Raw genomic sequence first — 16,687 nt, forward strand, 5'->3', positions numbered from 1 at the left:
AGTGAGCATGACCTCTGAGGTATCCCCACAAGGCCAGACTCTGCTGAGCAAGTTGCTCTGACCCACTCCCCATCATGAATCAAGTGTGAGTGGGTTGGGGCAGCCTCTAGAAGGCAGCATGCTGAGCGTGTGACAGGCCATCAGTCCATGACATCGCACTATTGAACACTTGCACATGGTGACGCCCAGTTGCCAGGACACAGTGTCCCAGGGCAGCTCATAAAACAGCAGGAATGTGAACACAGGAATGTCCAATTCCAGCATCTACATCATTGCGACTATCTTTGCCATCTCTTAAATGATTTTAGGACTTTCCAAGGGAAAGGATGGTGAAATGAACAACTAAGTTCAGAGATGAAGATACCAGGAGGCAGAGACCACAGGTAGGTGAGTGGCAGCTAGGTAGCTACCAGGTAGCCTCAAGCCTGTATCATAACAAATTCTCCAACCTATGTCTCCAGAGGGCCAGGGGCTTCTATGCCTCCCTGCCCACAGGGCTCCCAGCCCTCTGGACCTGGCCCTAGGGGCTGTGTCTCCAAATCCTAGTGTTAGCAGGTAATGGCATGGAGGTCACAGGCCAGGCCTCCTCAGCCTCGGTGTTTTCCTAGGAGGAGGTAAGGAATGGAGGGGAAGAAAGGGAGCTAGGGAACACGGTGGACAAGGCCAACACAAGGGCATGAACAAGTGCCTCCCCGAAGGTTTGGGGTACATACACACATGATGCTCACCGAGCTCAGCCCTTCAGTTGGCACACGTGTGCATATAGATTTCTACCTTAATTAAAGCTAGATGGAAAAAGGATTTGAAGAGACAACAAATTAAATCAAGTAAAACTTTATCAATAATACTTTGCTACTAGGCCAGATGCTTGTGGCTCACATCTGTAATCCTAGTTACTTGGGAGGCTAAGATCTGAGGATTTCATTTCAAAGGCAGCCCAGGCAGGAAAGTCTGTGACACTCTTATCTCCAATAAACTATTAAAAAAAAAAAAAGTGGATCGGTGAATAAAGTGGTACAATGCTGTCCTTGAGCAAAAGAAGCCCAGGGACAGCACTCAGGCCCTGAGTTCAAGCCCAAAGTCTAGCACAAAAAAACAAAAAACAAAAAACAAAAAAACCTCTGTTACTAGCAGGCTTTACAGGCTCATACCTGTAATTCTAGCTACTCATGAGTCTCAGATCTGAGGATCAGGGTTCCAAGCCAGGTTGGGCAGGAAAGCCCATGAGACGCTTACCCCTAATTAACCAGCAAAAAGCCATAAGTGGACCTATGGCTCAGGTGGGTAGAATATTAAAAAAACAACTAAGGGATAGCGCCCAGACTAGGGGCGCTCTCTCTCTCTCGCTCGCTCTCTCTCTCTCTCTCTCTCTAAATACCTATTCAAAATATTTAATTTCCCATCATAGATACAATTTTACCTGAGTGTGGTAGTGCATATCTGTAATCCCAGTACTCAAGGGCCTGAGGCAGGAGGATCATCATCAGTTCTAGCCAATTTGAGCTACACAGTAAAACTTTGTCTCAAAATAAAATGCTGTTACAAGTCTTTCCTTTCAAGCTCATTATAAGAAGGGGGCAATGCAGAATCTCCAAAACAAATAATGAACTAAGACTTTTGCATACAAGGTCAAGAGTGAGGGGGAGACACCCAGACTTGTAGGAACTGGCTAATGCGGTGCCTTTCCACTCCTGTTCTATGCAGAGCTCACTGGAACAACTAACTCATCAGGGCTGGCAATCCTGATTGTGTCAGACTTGCTGGGCCCCTGGGTTGGTCAGGATTCAGTCTCTTTCTACTTTTCCTCCCACCTGAAAAAAAAAGTCAACAAAGACCACAAAATGGATCTCTGGCCCAGATGCCTGGACATCAGGTACTTCTGCCCCACTATTCAATGCTCTAAAGATGGATAATAGCAGTTGGCCTTCCCACTGGGACACACCTCCATCCCCAGGCACCATGGTCCCAGTGAGGCTAGGGCTCATCCTCCACCCTGAGTTCCAGAACTCCAGGAGAGACTCAGAGGCTCATGCACCAGACAAATCAGAGCACCTGCAGGAAGCTGTGCAGGACTGCGACATGATAAGCACTCATCCAACAGCTGCAGGACACTGGCAGCCTAGGCTCTGGGGTGGCTTTCACCAAACTGAAGCCAACACAAAGAAAACAGAGCAGAGAGAGAGAAACACCTAATGACACTGCTCATTGGTCCAACCATGCCTGAAGCTATCTGTACTTAGATCTGCCAATTACATGAGCCATTACATTTCCTATGCTGCTGAATCCCAACTGCATTGTACTTCAGTTCCTTATAACAACCCTAACAAATCGTCAGCAAAGGAACCACTGCAGAGAATCACAAAACCAAGCCATGGGGCAATGGAGGCCTTCCATACCACTGTATTTTCATATACTAAGCATTCTATTCATGCATGGTGACCTTTTAGCTGCCAACTTTTCAAACTGAAATTATCCTGCCTGCCCTACTCTAAGCCATAGGAAGCAAATGCCAATCTAATTAGACAAGAGAGAAAAAAAATCCCCAACTAGAAGAGGAAGCAAAATTTCATTATTTTGCACCTGATACAATTAACATGTCTGAAAACAAATTGTTCTCTACAAAAATAATATTTTAACCATCTAAAAAACTATGAGAATAGGATAATTTTGTCAATTTTAGTAAAAGAAGTTATTAATCCATAAGTTTCTTAGGCACAAAAGTCCTATATATAAGAGACAGTGATTCAGCAAGCCAAAGTGATTATTCTAAAAACATATCCTTCCATCTTCCCAGCTACTTGGGAGGCTGACATAGGGAGAACCCATAGGTCCAAAAGTTCGGGGTCAGACAGGTAACATAATGAGAGTCCATTTCTAAACAAATGCACCTAGATACATTAGAAAGTAAAAAATTGGCTAACCCATATCAGTCCTGTAATCCTGGACACTCAGGAGGCTGAGATCTGGGGATTTGGGTTAGAAGCCAGCCTGGGCAGGAAAGTCTATGACCCTCTTATCCTGAATTAACCAACAAAAAGCTGGAAGTGGATCTGTGGCTGAAGTGGCAGAGCACTAGCCTTGAGCACAAAAGCTCAGGGATAGGGCCCAGGCCCTAAGTTCAAGCCCCAGGACACACACAAAAGGAAAAAAGGAGGGAGAGGAAAAGGAAGGTGATCCACATGTTTCCATGCTCTTCTTGTCCATGTGAGTTTTCCAAGCATCCTTCAGTACAACTAAACTTTAAAGCACCCAAGCAGGTGCACAGCTGGCTCCATCATCTCTGATGACTGGAAACCTATCTCCAACATCACTCACTTACCAGGCCCTGGCAAATACAGTGACAGCAAGTCCCCTCTTTCTAGCAAAAGAAAAGGAGAGCCATGGGCTGGGAATATGGCCTAGTGGCAAGAGTGCTTGCCTCATATACATTAAGCACTGGGTTTGATTCCTTAGCACCACATATATAGAAAAAGCCAGAAGTGGTGCTGTGGTTCAAGTGGTAGAGTGCTAGCCTTGAGCAAAAAGAAGCCAGGGACAGTCCTCAGGCACTGAGTCCATGCCCCAGAACTGGCAAAAAAAAAAGAAAAAGAAAAGGAGAGCCATGTTTCAGATCATGACCATCAATCAGTAACAGGGCTGGCCACACTGGTGTATACACAGGACCAATCACCACCTATCTATATTGCCCTGTTTCTTCGCTCAGTGCTGTATCCCCCTCCCCAAACACAGTGTCAGCCTCACAGAACGGATTTGGCACATATGAGTAGATGATAAATGGATAATGGATGGATGGATGGATGGATGACAGATGGATTTCTTCAGTCCACAGATCCAATCTCATTTCTACAACCTACAGCTTTTATTTATTTCTACCTCTCCAAAAACTTCCAAGCTATCTACCCACTCATTCTCAACTGGTATTTATTACTACTCTCTCCTGGATGGCTATAATATCCCTAACCTGATCTCTCAGCTGTGAATTTGATCGTCCTCTAAATATTTTTCCCAATCTATGCACAAGTCTTTTCTCCAAATGTTCATCTGATCATGTTAGTCTTCTACTGAAAATGTTTTAGTGGCCTCTGGGGCTTTTAACACAGTCTGAGCTCTTCACTGACAAGGCTTATGAGGCCCAGCCCTCCCAGGCCAGGGCTTACTCAGTCCTCAGTCTCCATTACTCAACCACCACACGGAGCTACTTATTATCTCCTCATCTAGTATATATCACACCTTTCTAGCCTCAGGGCCTTTGCATATGCCCTTCCTTCCATAGAGCTCCCTCTTAAATTACTTCCTTCACTTGAGCTTCCTTTTTCTGTCTGTTATCTCTCTAGAGAAACATTAGATCCACCTCCAAGTTCCTACAACTTCTCACACTTCCTTGTCACACATTTACCACTGAAAATTGGCTTGTTAAGGTCTGTGCCCTGCTGGACTTTAAAGATAACAAGAAACCGCTTGTGTAATTCACAGCACCCAGTATGAGGGCTGGCACCCAGTGCATGGGTTTTCTTGGCTTTAAATTAGGCCTCCTCCAAATTGGCATGAGGTATATTTGATTGTGTCACATATGATACTGCTTTGGTACAGTGACTCACCATCTACACTCACAAGCTGACACATGCGCAGACACACATGCGCGTGCACACACAGAACACCTGAAGACCTGCCCCTCCCAAAACTCTCCCTCTACCACGCATTCCAACCTGGAGAGCTTATGTCCTACCTGGGCCTTATACACAGAATTCTCTACTCAAATTTGACCATACTCTTATCAACAAGAGAAGGGCTGAGGGTGTGGGCTCTCTGTATGTGAGGGCTAGAGTGCAGATAACAAAGACAATAAAGGTGGAGTCCTCCTCTGCCATGTCTGCTGGGCCATCATGTCTACAGAGCTCTTACAGAAAATACAAGGCAGCCAATGCTTTCTTTCTTTTTTTTTTTTTTTTGAAGGCAAAGAATAGAAAGGGGCTGTTAGGTCTCTAACAGCCAATTATAACTTAGCAACATTCATCCTGTCTACACATGACACACTCATGTGTTGTGATACCTTTTATCCCCTTTCTGCAGCATCCCGAGTCCTGATCCTTTGCCAGTGATGCCCGCTGCTCCACAGTGTCACTGGAGAGGCGGAGGCTCTCGTGCTGTGTGTGGGAGGTGGATGTTATCATAAAGGTGATGTACACAGGGGTCACAGTTATGTAAGTCAGGTAAAAAAGTGAGCGTACATTACTAAAACTCACCCATGAGCCAGGTGCTGCTGGCTCATGCTTATAATTCTAGCTACTCAGTAGGCTGAGATCTGAGGGACACAGTTCAAAGCTAGTCCAGGCAGGAAAAGTCTGTGAGACTCAATCTCCAATTAACCACCAAAAAACTGGAAGCAGAGCTGTGGTCCAAGTGGTAGAACTGTGGCTCAAGTGGTAGAGTGCTAGCCTTGAGCAAAAATCTATCTATGTATCTATCTATCTATCTATCTATCTATCTATCTATCTATCTATCTACCTATCTCAGGGACATTGCACAGGTCCTGAGTTCAAGTCCCAGGACTGGAGGGGAAAAAACTCACCCATGGCACGGTGCTGGGAAAAGCCCAGGGTTCGATCCCCAGTACCACAAATAGCTTCACAAACTTAGTCCTACCTCATTATCATAGCCCACCAGAATTTTCTGTGCATATGATCTCAAGGGCAATAGCTAGACACACCAGGACGTGTGTGGGCAGGGGCCACGTTAAATGTCTGCTTACCCACCCTTAGCACAGGGCCTGACAGAGCAGTTCCTCTGGAACAGCTCTAAAGCAAACAAGACATAACATAACAAAAACATGATCCACATAAGGATTGAAGCCAAGTATTATAAAACTACTATGATTGCAACACCATTAAACTGAAAAAAAAATCAAAACTGAAGTATTAGGTGGCTCTCAAAGGATGCAATGAACTTCCCCATCCAGCCTCTAGCAGGATGCTCTAGATAAACCATTATCACACAGCTACCACCTGCTGAACACACCTTAACAGGCAGTACCTCAGGTGATCAAGCAGTATCTGCTTGATCTGCTGTCCCACAATATCTTCCCTCCCACTGCTCACTGGCCTAACATTTGGCTCCTGCAACTGGAAACACTGACGTACCTCCATAACAAGAGTTCTGCTCCTGCCTGGCAGGAAGTTTTCACAGATGCTCCAGGAGGGAGATTTACAGGACGCATGTGGCCTCTAGCCATTAAGGGGTGACACAGGGCACAGGTGCTACCAGATGCCTCTCTGTTGAGGCGCGTGGTCTTGAGCACCCTCCCTACCAGTTGAGTAGGCCAGAGACAAAGCCTCTTGCAGATGTTCAGGTCTTACCTGCTGTCTCCAAGAGCTGTATGTGCTGGTGTCAGCACAGGGCACTGTGCCCACTGCAGCCTTCTCTAGTTTATGTGTCTAGACGTTTACCAAAGCTGCATGGGCACACAGCAGGTGCTTGGTATTTATTACACAAATAAGATCTAGCCAGCCTTTTTTAAATAATCCAAGTCAGGCACCAGTCACTCATACCTGTAATCCTACCTACCCACTCAGGAGGCTGAGATCTGAGGATCATAGTTCAAAGCCAGCCTGGGCAGGAAAGTCCATAAGACTCTTATCTCCAAATTAACTACTCAAAATTGGAAGTGGTGCTGTGGCTCAAGTGCTAGAGCACTAGCCTTGAGGAAAAAGATGCTCAGGGATGGTATTCAGGCTCTGAGTTCAAGCCCCAAAACCAACAAAACAAAACAAAAACAAAAAAAGATATTTTGATTTGTGACATGGGTAGATTGGTCTGTAAAGATAAATTTTTGACTTGTATGTGTAAAAGTAATATATAAGCTCAAAACAAGATTCTTTTATTATAGCTTTCATTATAAAAACACATTAATAGGAATATTGTAAAAATATGTTTGGGGTTTTTTATCTATTGCATCATGAATGTAACCATTCATTTTAACTGTGCTTGCATTTTAATTCAAATATATTTGGTGTACACTATTGTTTTTGCCAGTCCAGGGGCTTGAACTCAGGGTCTGAGCATTGTTCCTGAGCTTCTTTTGCTCAAGGTTAGCATGTGAGACACAGCACCACTTCCAGCTTTTTCTGTTTATGTGGTACTGAGAAATTGAACCCAGGTTTTCATGCATGCTAGGGAAGCACTCTACCACTAAGTCACATTCCCAGGCCTGGTGTACACTATTTATGTGACATAATACACCACAAAAGAAAGAAGAGAGAGACAGACAGAGACAGAGAAAGAGAAAGGTAGTATATGGCCAAAGTAGATTGCATGTATAAAGCCAGGTGCTGGTCATTCCTACCTATAAATCCTAGTTACTCAGGAGGCTGAAATCTAAGGAACAGGATTCAAGACAGCCCAAGAAGAAAAAGCCCAGATGAGTCTTATCTCTAATTAACCGCCAAAAATCCAGAAGTGGAGCTGAGTCTCAAGTAGTAGAGAACCAGCATTGAACAAATAAGCTGAGGAGACTGAAAGCCCCAGTATCACACACACACACACACACACACACACACACACACACCCCTACATATATAAAAAGAAAACAATGAAACCTGTTGATATTGCTTAGGAAGAAGTGGGGAAGGGAGTGCTATAGAGATTGATTGGAATATATTGTGAACATGTGACAAAATGTCACAATGAAATGTCCTCCTGGATCACTAACATATGCTAATAAAGAAAAAGGAGGGCCTTATTTCACGGAGCTCCAGCCATCACTGGACAAAGACATATGGGATTCATCTCTTTATTTTTTTCCTGCAAAGTCTTTTCATATATGGAGGGAATCTATGTTCTAAGGAGCTGACCGGACGGTTGGCTCTGTGTCTTTCTCAAGGCCACAGGGTGCCAGCTGCCAGTGGGGAGGAGGAGACTTGCAAACCCTGTCACTCTTCCTTCATGTGACTTTCTGGCTTCTCAAGGTCAGCAGCTGAGCCTCTGAAGGGTAGAGAAGCAGAGCCTTTGGGCAGCGAGGAAAGAACTAATAGAAATCAATGACTGAAATAGCTCTGGCCAAACAACAAGATGGAAGCCGATAAGGGGAAACATTGAAAGCACAGCCCTCCAGGGCTGGACTCTGCACAGAGCATCACTCAGGAGAATTCACTAGAACAAATCTCAACTCTGTGTCAAGTCTTTCCTGGGGCTTCCCCACTAATGCAGCCCAGCAAAGCTGGATATAAGCCAAGTGCTAGGCCTGGGCCAGACACCAGGCCTCACCTCCTCCCCAGGACAGGAAAGTAGCTCAACTGTCACACAGCAGGGCCTCACATCCGGCTCAGACCTGCTCATGGAAGGTTTCACATCTGCCAGTGCAGCCAGCTCAGGAACGGAAATATTCTTGAAAACATTTCACCCATATTAAACACACAGAGACTTGTATTTCTTACCCTTATTCTCTAAATAATATAACAACCATTTTGTAGTATTCCTATTGTATTGTGTTTTATAAGTAATCCAAAGATTGTTTACTATAATCAAGAAGATGAGTATACGCTCTATGCAAATACTGTCACTTGCATAGACTCTTGAGCATGTTAGATGTTGGTATCCACAAAGGTTATGGAACCAACCCCCCTCACCCATAGGGCAGCCATGTGATAACTATCTTGAAATAGATAAGCCAGAGAGGACTTCTATTTTGGAGAAAAACACATCTATAGACAGCCTGTAATTGGAAGGCCTTGTAGGGGAAGCCAGATCACTTTCCTGAGTACTTTCCCACAGGGTTGAGGCCTCCGGGGTAATGGAGTGTTCACCGGTTGGTGAATGAAAGAATGAACAAACAACAGACTCTAGGTTTTCCACCTCTCCAGCATGGCTGAAGTCCTAACTACCCAACCAATTATCTCAGATGAAAGGACTCACTGGAAAGGCACAGATCTCTCCCCTTGAGATTTTCCTCTTTGCACCCAAGGGAATATCAGAACTATTGCTTGCCTAACGCTATCACCACACAGCTGAGGAAACTGAGGCACTGAGAAATGACTATCCACCCACAGTCCCTGTGGAGAGTAAAAAACTGCTGGCTCTCTGGGGCTTCACTGGGTAGAATGTCTGTGTTCTTGGATGCTAGGAGTGAAAGAAACCAGAAATAATTCCTTGGTTGATACATACTGGGAAACTAAGTGCCCACAATAAAGTAACTTTGGTTACAAGACTCTCCATCCTGCAGAGGGAGGAGTCTTGGTGGGTGGGGCTTCCAAGAGAACCCCTGTCCTTGGAAAAGTGGGGTGGCCCATCATGTGTGGTCCTACTATCTGGGTGGCTTTGTCCAAACACCTTACCTCAAGGATTTAGGGTGTACATTTTGTTATTCCACCCCTACCCCATCAGTCTAGAATTATTAGTGAATGCCAACTATGTACATCCCAAGCCCTTAGAAAATAATAGTAAACAAAAGAGGTAAGACCTGGTCCTATGCAGGTCAGAGACTAGTAGTTGAGGAAAGCTAAACAGAAAAATCAGTGTAGGAAACCAGGCATCAATGGCTCACGCATGTACTCCTAGCTACTCTGAGACTAATATCTGGGCATCAAAGTTCAAAGCCAACCGGGGCAGAAAACTCTGTGAGATTCAATTGTTGTTGTTATTGTTGCTGTGTTGTTTTGCCAGTCCTGGGGCTTGAACTCAGGGTCTGAGCACTGTCCCTGGCTTCTTTTTGCTCAAGGCTAGCACTCTACCACTTGAGCCATAGCTACACTTCTGGCTCTTTCTATATATGCGGTGCTGAGGAATCGAACCCAGGGCTTCATGTATTCGAGGCAAGCACGCTACCACTAGACCATATTCCCAGACTCTCCATGAAACTCTTACCTCCAACTAAGCAGCAAAAAGCTGGAAGTGAAAGTGTGGCTCAAATGGTAGAATACCAGCCTTCAGTGAAAAAGCCAAGTGCAGACACAAGGCCCTGATTTCAAGCCCCAGTATTGGCACACACACCAAAAAGAAAACAAAACCAAAAAAAAAAAAAAAAAAACCACCAAAAAAACCTATGTTGGTCAAAAAGTTCTACTGATTATCATTTCTAGCTCTATCATTTCCTGGTAGAAAAATCTTCCTAGGTTCTTGGCTCTAAATAAAAACAAAAAACTGACTGTTGCCTTTATCAGGTGATAAATGAGTGCCAGGTACTTTATTATGATTAATCCCAGACATTTCTCAACAACCTATTGTGGGAGGTCTATACCATCAGAATCCTGACCAATGACGAATGAGATTCAAAGTTTCCCACTTGGCCACTACTCATCCAGACAGCAATTGCCTTCCCCATCAGACACTGAATTCCCTAGGAATTCATCCATGGACAGGGTATGAATCCTTTTGCCAGTAATCCTCAGTAAGTGCTCACTGATCAATTAACCCATCAATTAATCCATGAACCGGCTAGTTTCCTTGCCAGTATTCCCAAGTAAACAGTCTCTAGTTCTAAAACAAGATAATCATTTCCATGACAGGGAGTTGTGATGCTGTGGCAAGAGCCAGAGGTAGAACCAGACCCCCCCACACACACACCAGCCCAAGTGAATTTGAAACTTGAACTTGAGCAATCACTTCCTCACTCTGTCTCGCTGCTTAAAAGTGTAATTAGGAATTAAATACAAGTCTAAGATCTCTTCCAGATCCCAATTTTTGTCTCTGAAATAAATAAGAAAGTGGTGCTCAGGAAGGCATTGGAAATTGTACTCTGTCCCAGTGTTAAAGCATCAAACCCAAGGTCTTGCTGGGCTCTGGTGGCTCATGCCTGAAATCCTAGTTATTCAAGAGGTTGCGAGCTGAGGATCCCAGACTGAAGCCAACTCAAGCAGACAAAACTGTGACTCTCATCTCCAACAAACCAACAAAAAGCCACAAGTCAAAAGTGTGGCTCAAGTGGTAGTTAAGTAGAATAACCTTGTGTGAAAAAGCCAGACAAGAGCATAAAACCCAAGTTCAAGCCCCAGTACCAACACCAAAAGAAAAAACAACAACAAATGAACAACAACCAAAAATGACACTCAGGGCCTCCCACAAAGTTACATCCCCAGCCTTGAATACAATTTCTTGATCTTCAAAGGAGATCTAAACTTAAATATCTTAGGGCAGGGTGACTAGTTAGGCCCACGAAGAGCAAGAGGAACATGTTCCATCTTTCCACAGCTCAGTGTGTGCACATAATCTAATAGAGTGCATATACACTCCAGACAAATATGTTCTGCCTGGGAAACCCCTTCCCACGGAACCATCTAGTGAGCCTGAGTGAGGCTGCTAATTCCAGCTGCACACAAAGTAGAGGTGCTGGAGGTACTCAAGAGCCACATCCATGCACTGGCAGGGGATAAGGCCTCCACTTTCATCTTCTCCTCCCTCCTCACAGAGTACCAGGGATGCAGTGGACTGGTTGTGCATGCCCATGGCAACTGTAAATACAGGTGTGCTGGCCCTAACACCACATCCCCAAGAGAGCCTTAGCCAGCCTGGCTCTATTTACTACCCAGTGTACCCAGAGAGAACACTGGGCAGGAGCTGAGGCTCCCTGGAGAGCTGAGTTGTTCTTTTTCTTTTTACTACTTAGATTGGCACCTAGGGCCACGAAACAGTGACAGTATCACATGTCCCTACCTTCTAGGCCACTATAAGTAAAGCAGATAGGTAGGTCTAGTGATTCACAAGGGACTGACAGCTGGTGAATGTTCAACAACAACTTGTTGCCGGTGATGGCAGTGGTGATAAAACCTCCTGAAGTTGGGTAATCTAACCTCAGCCTCTTTGAATACCCTTGGAGATAAAAGGCAAAGCAACCCAGGTGCAGGCAACTCATGCCTGCAATCCTACCTACTCAGGAGGCTGAGATCTGAGGATCATGGTTCAAAACCAGCCCAGGTAGGAAAGTCTCCAACTAGCCACCAAAAAAGCCAAAAGTGGACCTATGGCTCAAGCGGTAGAATACCAGCCTAGAACAACAACAACAAAAAAAAAAAAAGCTCTGGGACAGTGCCTGTGCCCTTGGTTCAAGTCCCAAGGATTCCCCCCCCCAAACACACACACAATGCCCCTAGAATGGGTGATGATTAGATGCTTTTGAGAAGGGAAAATGAGGCCTGAGCTGCTAGGTACACAGGGGCCCAGGGTGTTATCGCTGTCACTGGGGCCCCGTTAGGACAGAGGCTTACAGACTCCACTGGGAATTGAGACCAGGTGACTGCGATCTGAAAAGATGAACATCCCAGAGGAAGGGGAAGGGAAAGAATTCCACCCTTATTTGTAACAAGGAATATATATATATATCCGTGTACTTCTTAGGTAGTAAAATTAAACTAAATTGGTTATAATTCTAGCTAAAATAATCCTGGCACAAAAAAAAATCCTTTTTTTGGTGATTCCTGGGGCTTGAACTCTGGACTAGACACTGTTCCTGAGCTTTTGTTCTCAAGGCTAACATTCTACCACTTGAGCCACAGCTCCACTTCCAGCTACTTTTATACTTTAGTGGAGATTAAGAGTCTGTCCTGCTTTGGCTGGTTTCAAACCACAATCCTCAGATCTCAGTCTCCTGAGAGCTAGGATTGCAGGTTTGAGCTGCTAGTGCCTGGAAAGACTTTTTTTAAGGCAGGGGTAAAAAAGAGACATAAAGAAAAGAAAACTGGTGATTACCCAAGAAGATGCAAGTGGGAAGAAAGAGCTCATGTCTGCCACTTTCTTTCTAAGGACAGACAACTCACAGACATAGACACAACAATGTACCAATGTCACAGCGCTTAAGAATAAATGACCATATTTTTGTATTGAAATATATAATGCTCTACTACATCAGTTTCATTTATACCAACTCTTATTACTAACACTTAGAAAAAGTCCCTCCTAAAGCCAGGTGCCAGTGGTTCATGCATGTAATCCTACATACTCAGGAGGCTGCGATTTGGGGATTTAGGTTCGAAGCCAGCCTGGGCAGGAAAATCTCTGAGACTTTTATCTCCAATTAACCACCAGAAAACCAGAAGTGGAGCTGCGGCTCAACGTGGTAGAGAACTAGCCTTGAGTGAGAGAGCTCAGAGACAGCACCCAAGCCCTGAGTTCAACTCCCATAACCGACAAAAAAAAAAAATCCTTCCTACTTAACAGTAACAACCTTCCCTTGACAAAAGAAATTAAGATACGTGAAAGACAATGCATAAAATGTTGCTATCTCCTTTTTGTCTTTTCCACAGCTGAGGATCAAACATGGAGGTTTCACACATGCTCAACAAGAATTCTACCACTGAGGACCACCTCCAGGCCCAAAGCGCTGACTTACACAGGTGTAATGGATGTTCTGCATTGCATTTCACTGATGTTTGTGTGCCAAAAAATACAATTTAACATATTACTTTTACCTTTCATTGTTTGTTTCCATTCTTCTACAAATGCACTGATTCATCACTCTGGAACTGGCCTTAGACACGGTATAACAGGTCCAGGTTTTGTTTCTTTAAAAAAAAAAAGAGAGAAAAGAATCAACATTTACATTTACAAGGTAAACAATAACTGGCACATTTATGGTTATTGAATAAACAAAGAAGTGTATTAGCTGGGATGTGGCTGAAGTGGTCAAGTACCTGCCTAGCAAGCTTGAAGCTCTGAGTTCAAATACCACAAACATCAAAAGAAGAAAAAAAGCTACATTATATAGAAGGGAAATAGGACAGGGGGCTCCCAGGTGTCCACCAAAATTAATTCTCCTTTCTTCAGTCACAAGCTGAGTAGCCATAATCTGAAAAATTGAAATGCAACAGTGTTCCAAAATCTGCTGTATTTTGAGCACCAACATATTACCACAAGTAGATTCCATCCACAAAACAGTGCTTCATTCACAAAATGATTTTAAAAATCTTGGACCCAGTACACATATGTATGTGTATAGGACACACAGATGAATTTCATGTTTAGACTTGGGTCTGTACATCTTCTAAACATGGGTCATAACATCTTCTAATGCAAGGACTCCAGAGTGGGGGGCCTGGCCCAGAACAAGGAACACAGATAGCATCTCCAAGTATAAATCCAAGTTTCACCACACAAGGACTACTTGGAATGGTAAATATCACCTGTATACACACAATACCACATTTAAGGATTCAGGCTGAAGAGCTTGGGAACGAGAGAGGAAGAGGAAGATGGGGAGAAAGGCAGAGCTAGAGAAGGAACACTCCAGTAGTGTGGAGGATTCGCCCACCATTTTACTCCCTGAGCACATGTCTCGTGAGGAGCCTGGGCTGTCACTCTCCAGTGGCCTCTTCATCCTCAGCCACTCAATAATCGACACTCTGGCCATAGTCTTATTTACTTATTTATTTGTTTGTTTATTTATTTATTTATAGCCCATACTGGGGCTTTAACTGGGTCTGGGCACTGTCTGTAACTTTTTTTGCTCAAGGCTAGTACTCTACTACTTGAACCACAGCTCCACTTCTGGCTGTTTCTATGATTAATTGGAGATAAGAGTCTCATAGGCTTTCCTTTCCTGGGCTAGCTTTGAACCATGATCCTCAGATCTCAGCCTCCTGAGAGGATTACAGATAGGAGCCACTGGAACCTGGCTCAGTTCAGGGTCTTGACTACCACACTCCACTAAGCTGCTGCCCTCTGTTCCACCCAGCATGGCCATATCAGGTTCCTTGACCACTGAGCATCACAAGACTACTTGGCCACATCTCTAGCCTCTCAACCTCCATTTGCTCCACCATGGGCCTGGCCTTCTCCTGGATTAAAGCACCATTTGAATAATCTCCAAGCAGGACTAGATTCTGAGGATGCTTGCACCCCAAGCACTGAAAAGAGTCAGTTCTAGGGAGATTCCAAGAGCACACTTTCATTTAACTTGTAAAGGACACACCCTGACATAGATATTTTTAGCATCTGGATGCCTATATGGAGCCACTGCTCTGGCTTCCATCAGTGCTAACTTCATCAACTGAGGCATGTGAGGCCTGGAATGGAAAGAGTGATAATGTGGATTCTGGAAGGAGATGGGTGGATAGTAGGACTTGAGCTCAGAATCCCAGAGATACCACTGCAATAGAGCAGCACAGGGTGAGGGGAGAAACTGGACCAATAGGGGTCATTTTGTGGCCCGGAGCACCTTGACCTACTGCTTTGCTTGCTCAGTGTCCCAAGCTCATCTGCAACACAGTTACCACAGCAAGGGGACATCACATCTCATCCCCAAACTATAGAACGCAGCCACAAGGGACCACTGATTCATTCTTGTCAGGGCTTCAGAGATTTTCCTCCCAGATTAGAAGAGGTACTGTCTAGGAAGCCATGCATAAACCATCACCTGCAAGTAGGGGCAGAGTTGGGGGACACCACTATTATACCTAGCACTGAAGGATACTGAAGAACACACACTCGTGGAGTATTTCACTGACTTCAAACTCATGCAACCTGATTCCAGAGCTCACTCAATTTCCAGAGCAACCCCATCCCAATGGAGGGCCAGGTATGTGGTTGGCACTTAATAATCTATGTCAGATACCTATGCTGAATCACTTTAAAAAAAATACACTAAAGGTTTGGGGGTTAGGGATGGAACCTTTATCAGTGCCCAACTAAACCAAGACTCTTCACCAAGCAAGATCTTTTCAGCTCTCAAGGGGCAGGAGGAACCTGTCCTTTGGGGAGACTGCAAAATTCCACAGCTCCTTGATCTGGGAGTGGGGGATATGGGCCTTAGAAACATTTATCAGCAAACAACAGTCAGGGTCTGTCCCCCAGGCTTTATCAGAGCCAGAGCAGGGAGACAACTGGATACATTTTCTCTTGTTGTCTAACATCCTCAAGGCCAGACCCACTCAGAGCTAAAGGCTGACTAGACAACTTGGCCTGGGACCACAAGGCCCCAAGCCACTGCCCCAGATGACCTTATACCTCTACAATGGCCAAGAAGCAAAACCCAGAGCCCTTGGCGAAAGCAAAGCCACCACCCTGAACACTTGGCTGGGTCACTACATTGAGCCAGGGCTAGCAAATGACCCAGATGGCTGTGCCATCATGGGGGCATCCACAGGGGCCACAATGCTGGATGCGGGCTTGAGCCCAGGCAGTCCCTTCCCAGAGGCCTGCCCCATGTCCCCTTAGTAAACAGTGCTCAAGGCCACACTAGTTTTCAAGCATCCTGTGACCACCCCCAGGCCTTCCACGATGGACACCAGCACTTACGTGGATACAGACTACTGAGGGTCCCACTCTGGGAAACACTGCCTGCATGTTCACAGTGAGCCACAGGATCAATGAATGATGGCTCAGTGTGGAATATAAGGTAACAAAGTTGGACAGAGGCCCTATTACAGAACACACTGCCCCTTACAGCACTACGAGGAAGAACTGCACTAGGAGACAGAAGCCTGCCTGGTCCAGACTCGTTCTGGAGTGAGCACATTCCAGCTTGGGAGCAGATGGTGCTCATCGCCTTCCTGCTCAATGTTCAGACTGCTCAGGATAGAGCCTTGAAACTGGCCATGGAATCAGAAAACACAATGAATCATGGCTGGCCTGCCTCTACTCATCCCTCCAAAGCTGACTGGCCAACATGTCACACAATACTATACATATGTAAATATATTTTGTAAGGTTAAGAAGAAACAATTCTTCTTGGATGTAGCTCATTGGCAGAACACTTGCTTACATCATG

The 16,687-nt window shown here is 44.9% G+C and overlaps 1 protein-coding gene across 6 annotated transcripts in view; it reads right to left on the reverse strand.

Moving 5' to 3' along the window:
* Window positions 1-16,687, reverse strand: part of Arhgef3 (Rho guanine nucleotide exchange factor 3) — a 326,782-nt gene that overhangs the window by 282,278 nt on the left and 27,817 nt on the right. For all 6 annotated transcript variants that reach the window (XM_048355783.1, XM_048355789.1, XM_048355787.1 and 3 more), the window contains one exon: window positions 13,392-13,484. In XM_048355783.1, the coding sequence (XP_048211740.1) occupies window positions 13,392-13,435 (44 nt within the window). In that variant the 5' untranslated portion in view covers window positions 13,436-13,484. The remainder of the gene's footprint in view (window positions 1-13,391; window positions 13,485-16,687) is intronic.

Source organism: Perognathus longimembris, chromosome 10 (genome assembly GCF_023159225.1).
Source record: "Perognathus longimembris pacificus isolate PPM17 chromosome 10, ASM2315922v1, whole genome shotgun sequence".
NCBI lineage: Eukaryota > Metazoa > Chordata > Mammalia > Rodentia > Heteromyidae > Perognathus > Perognathus longimembris.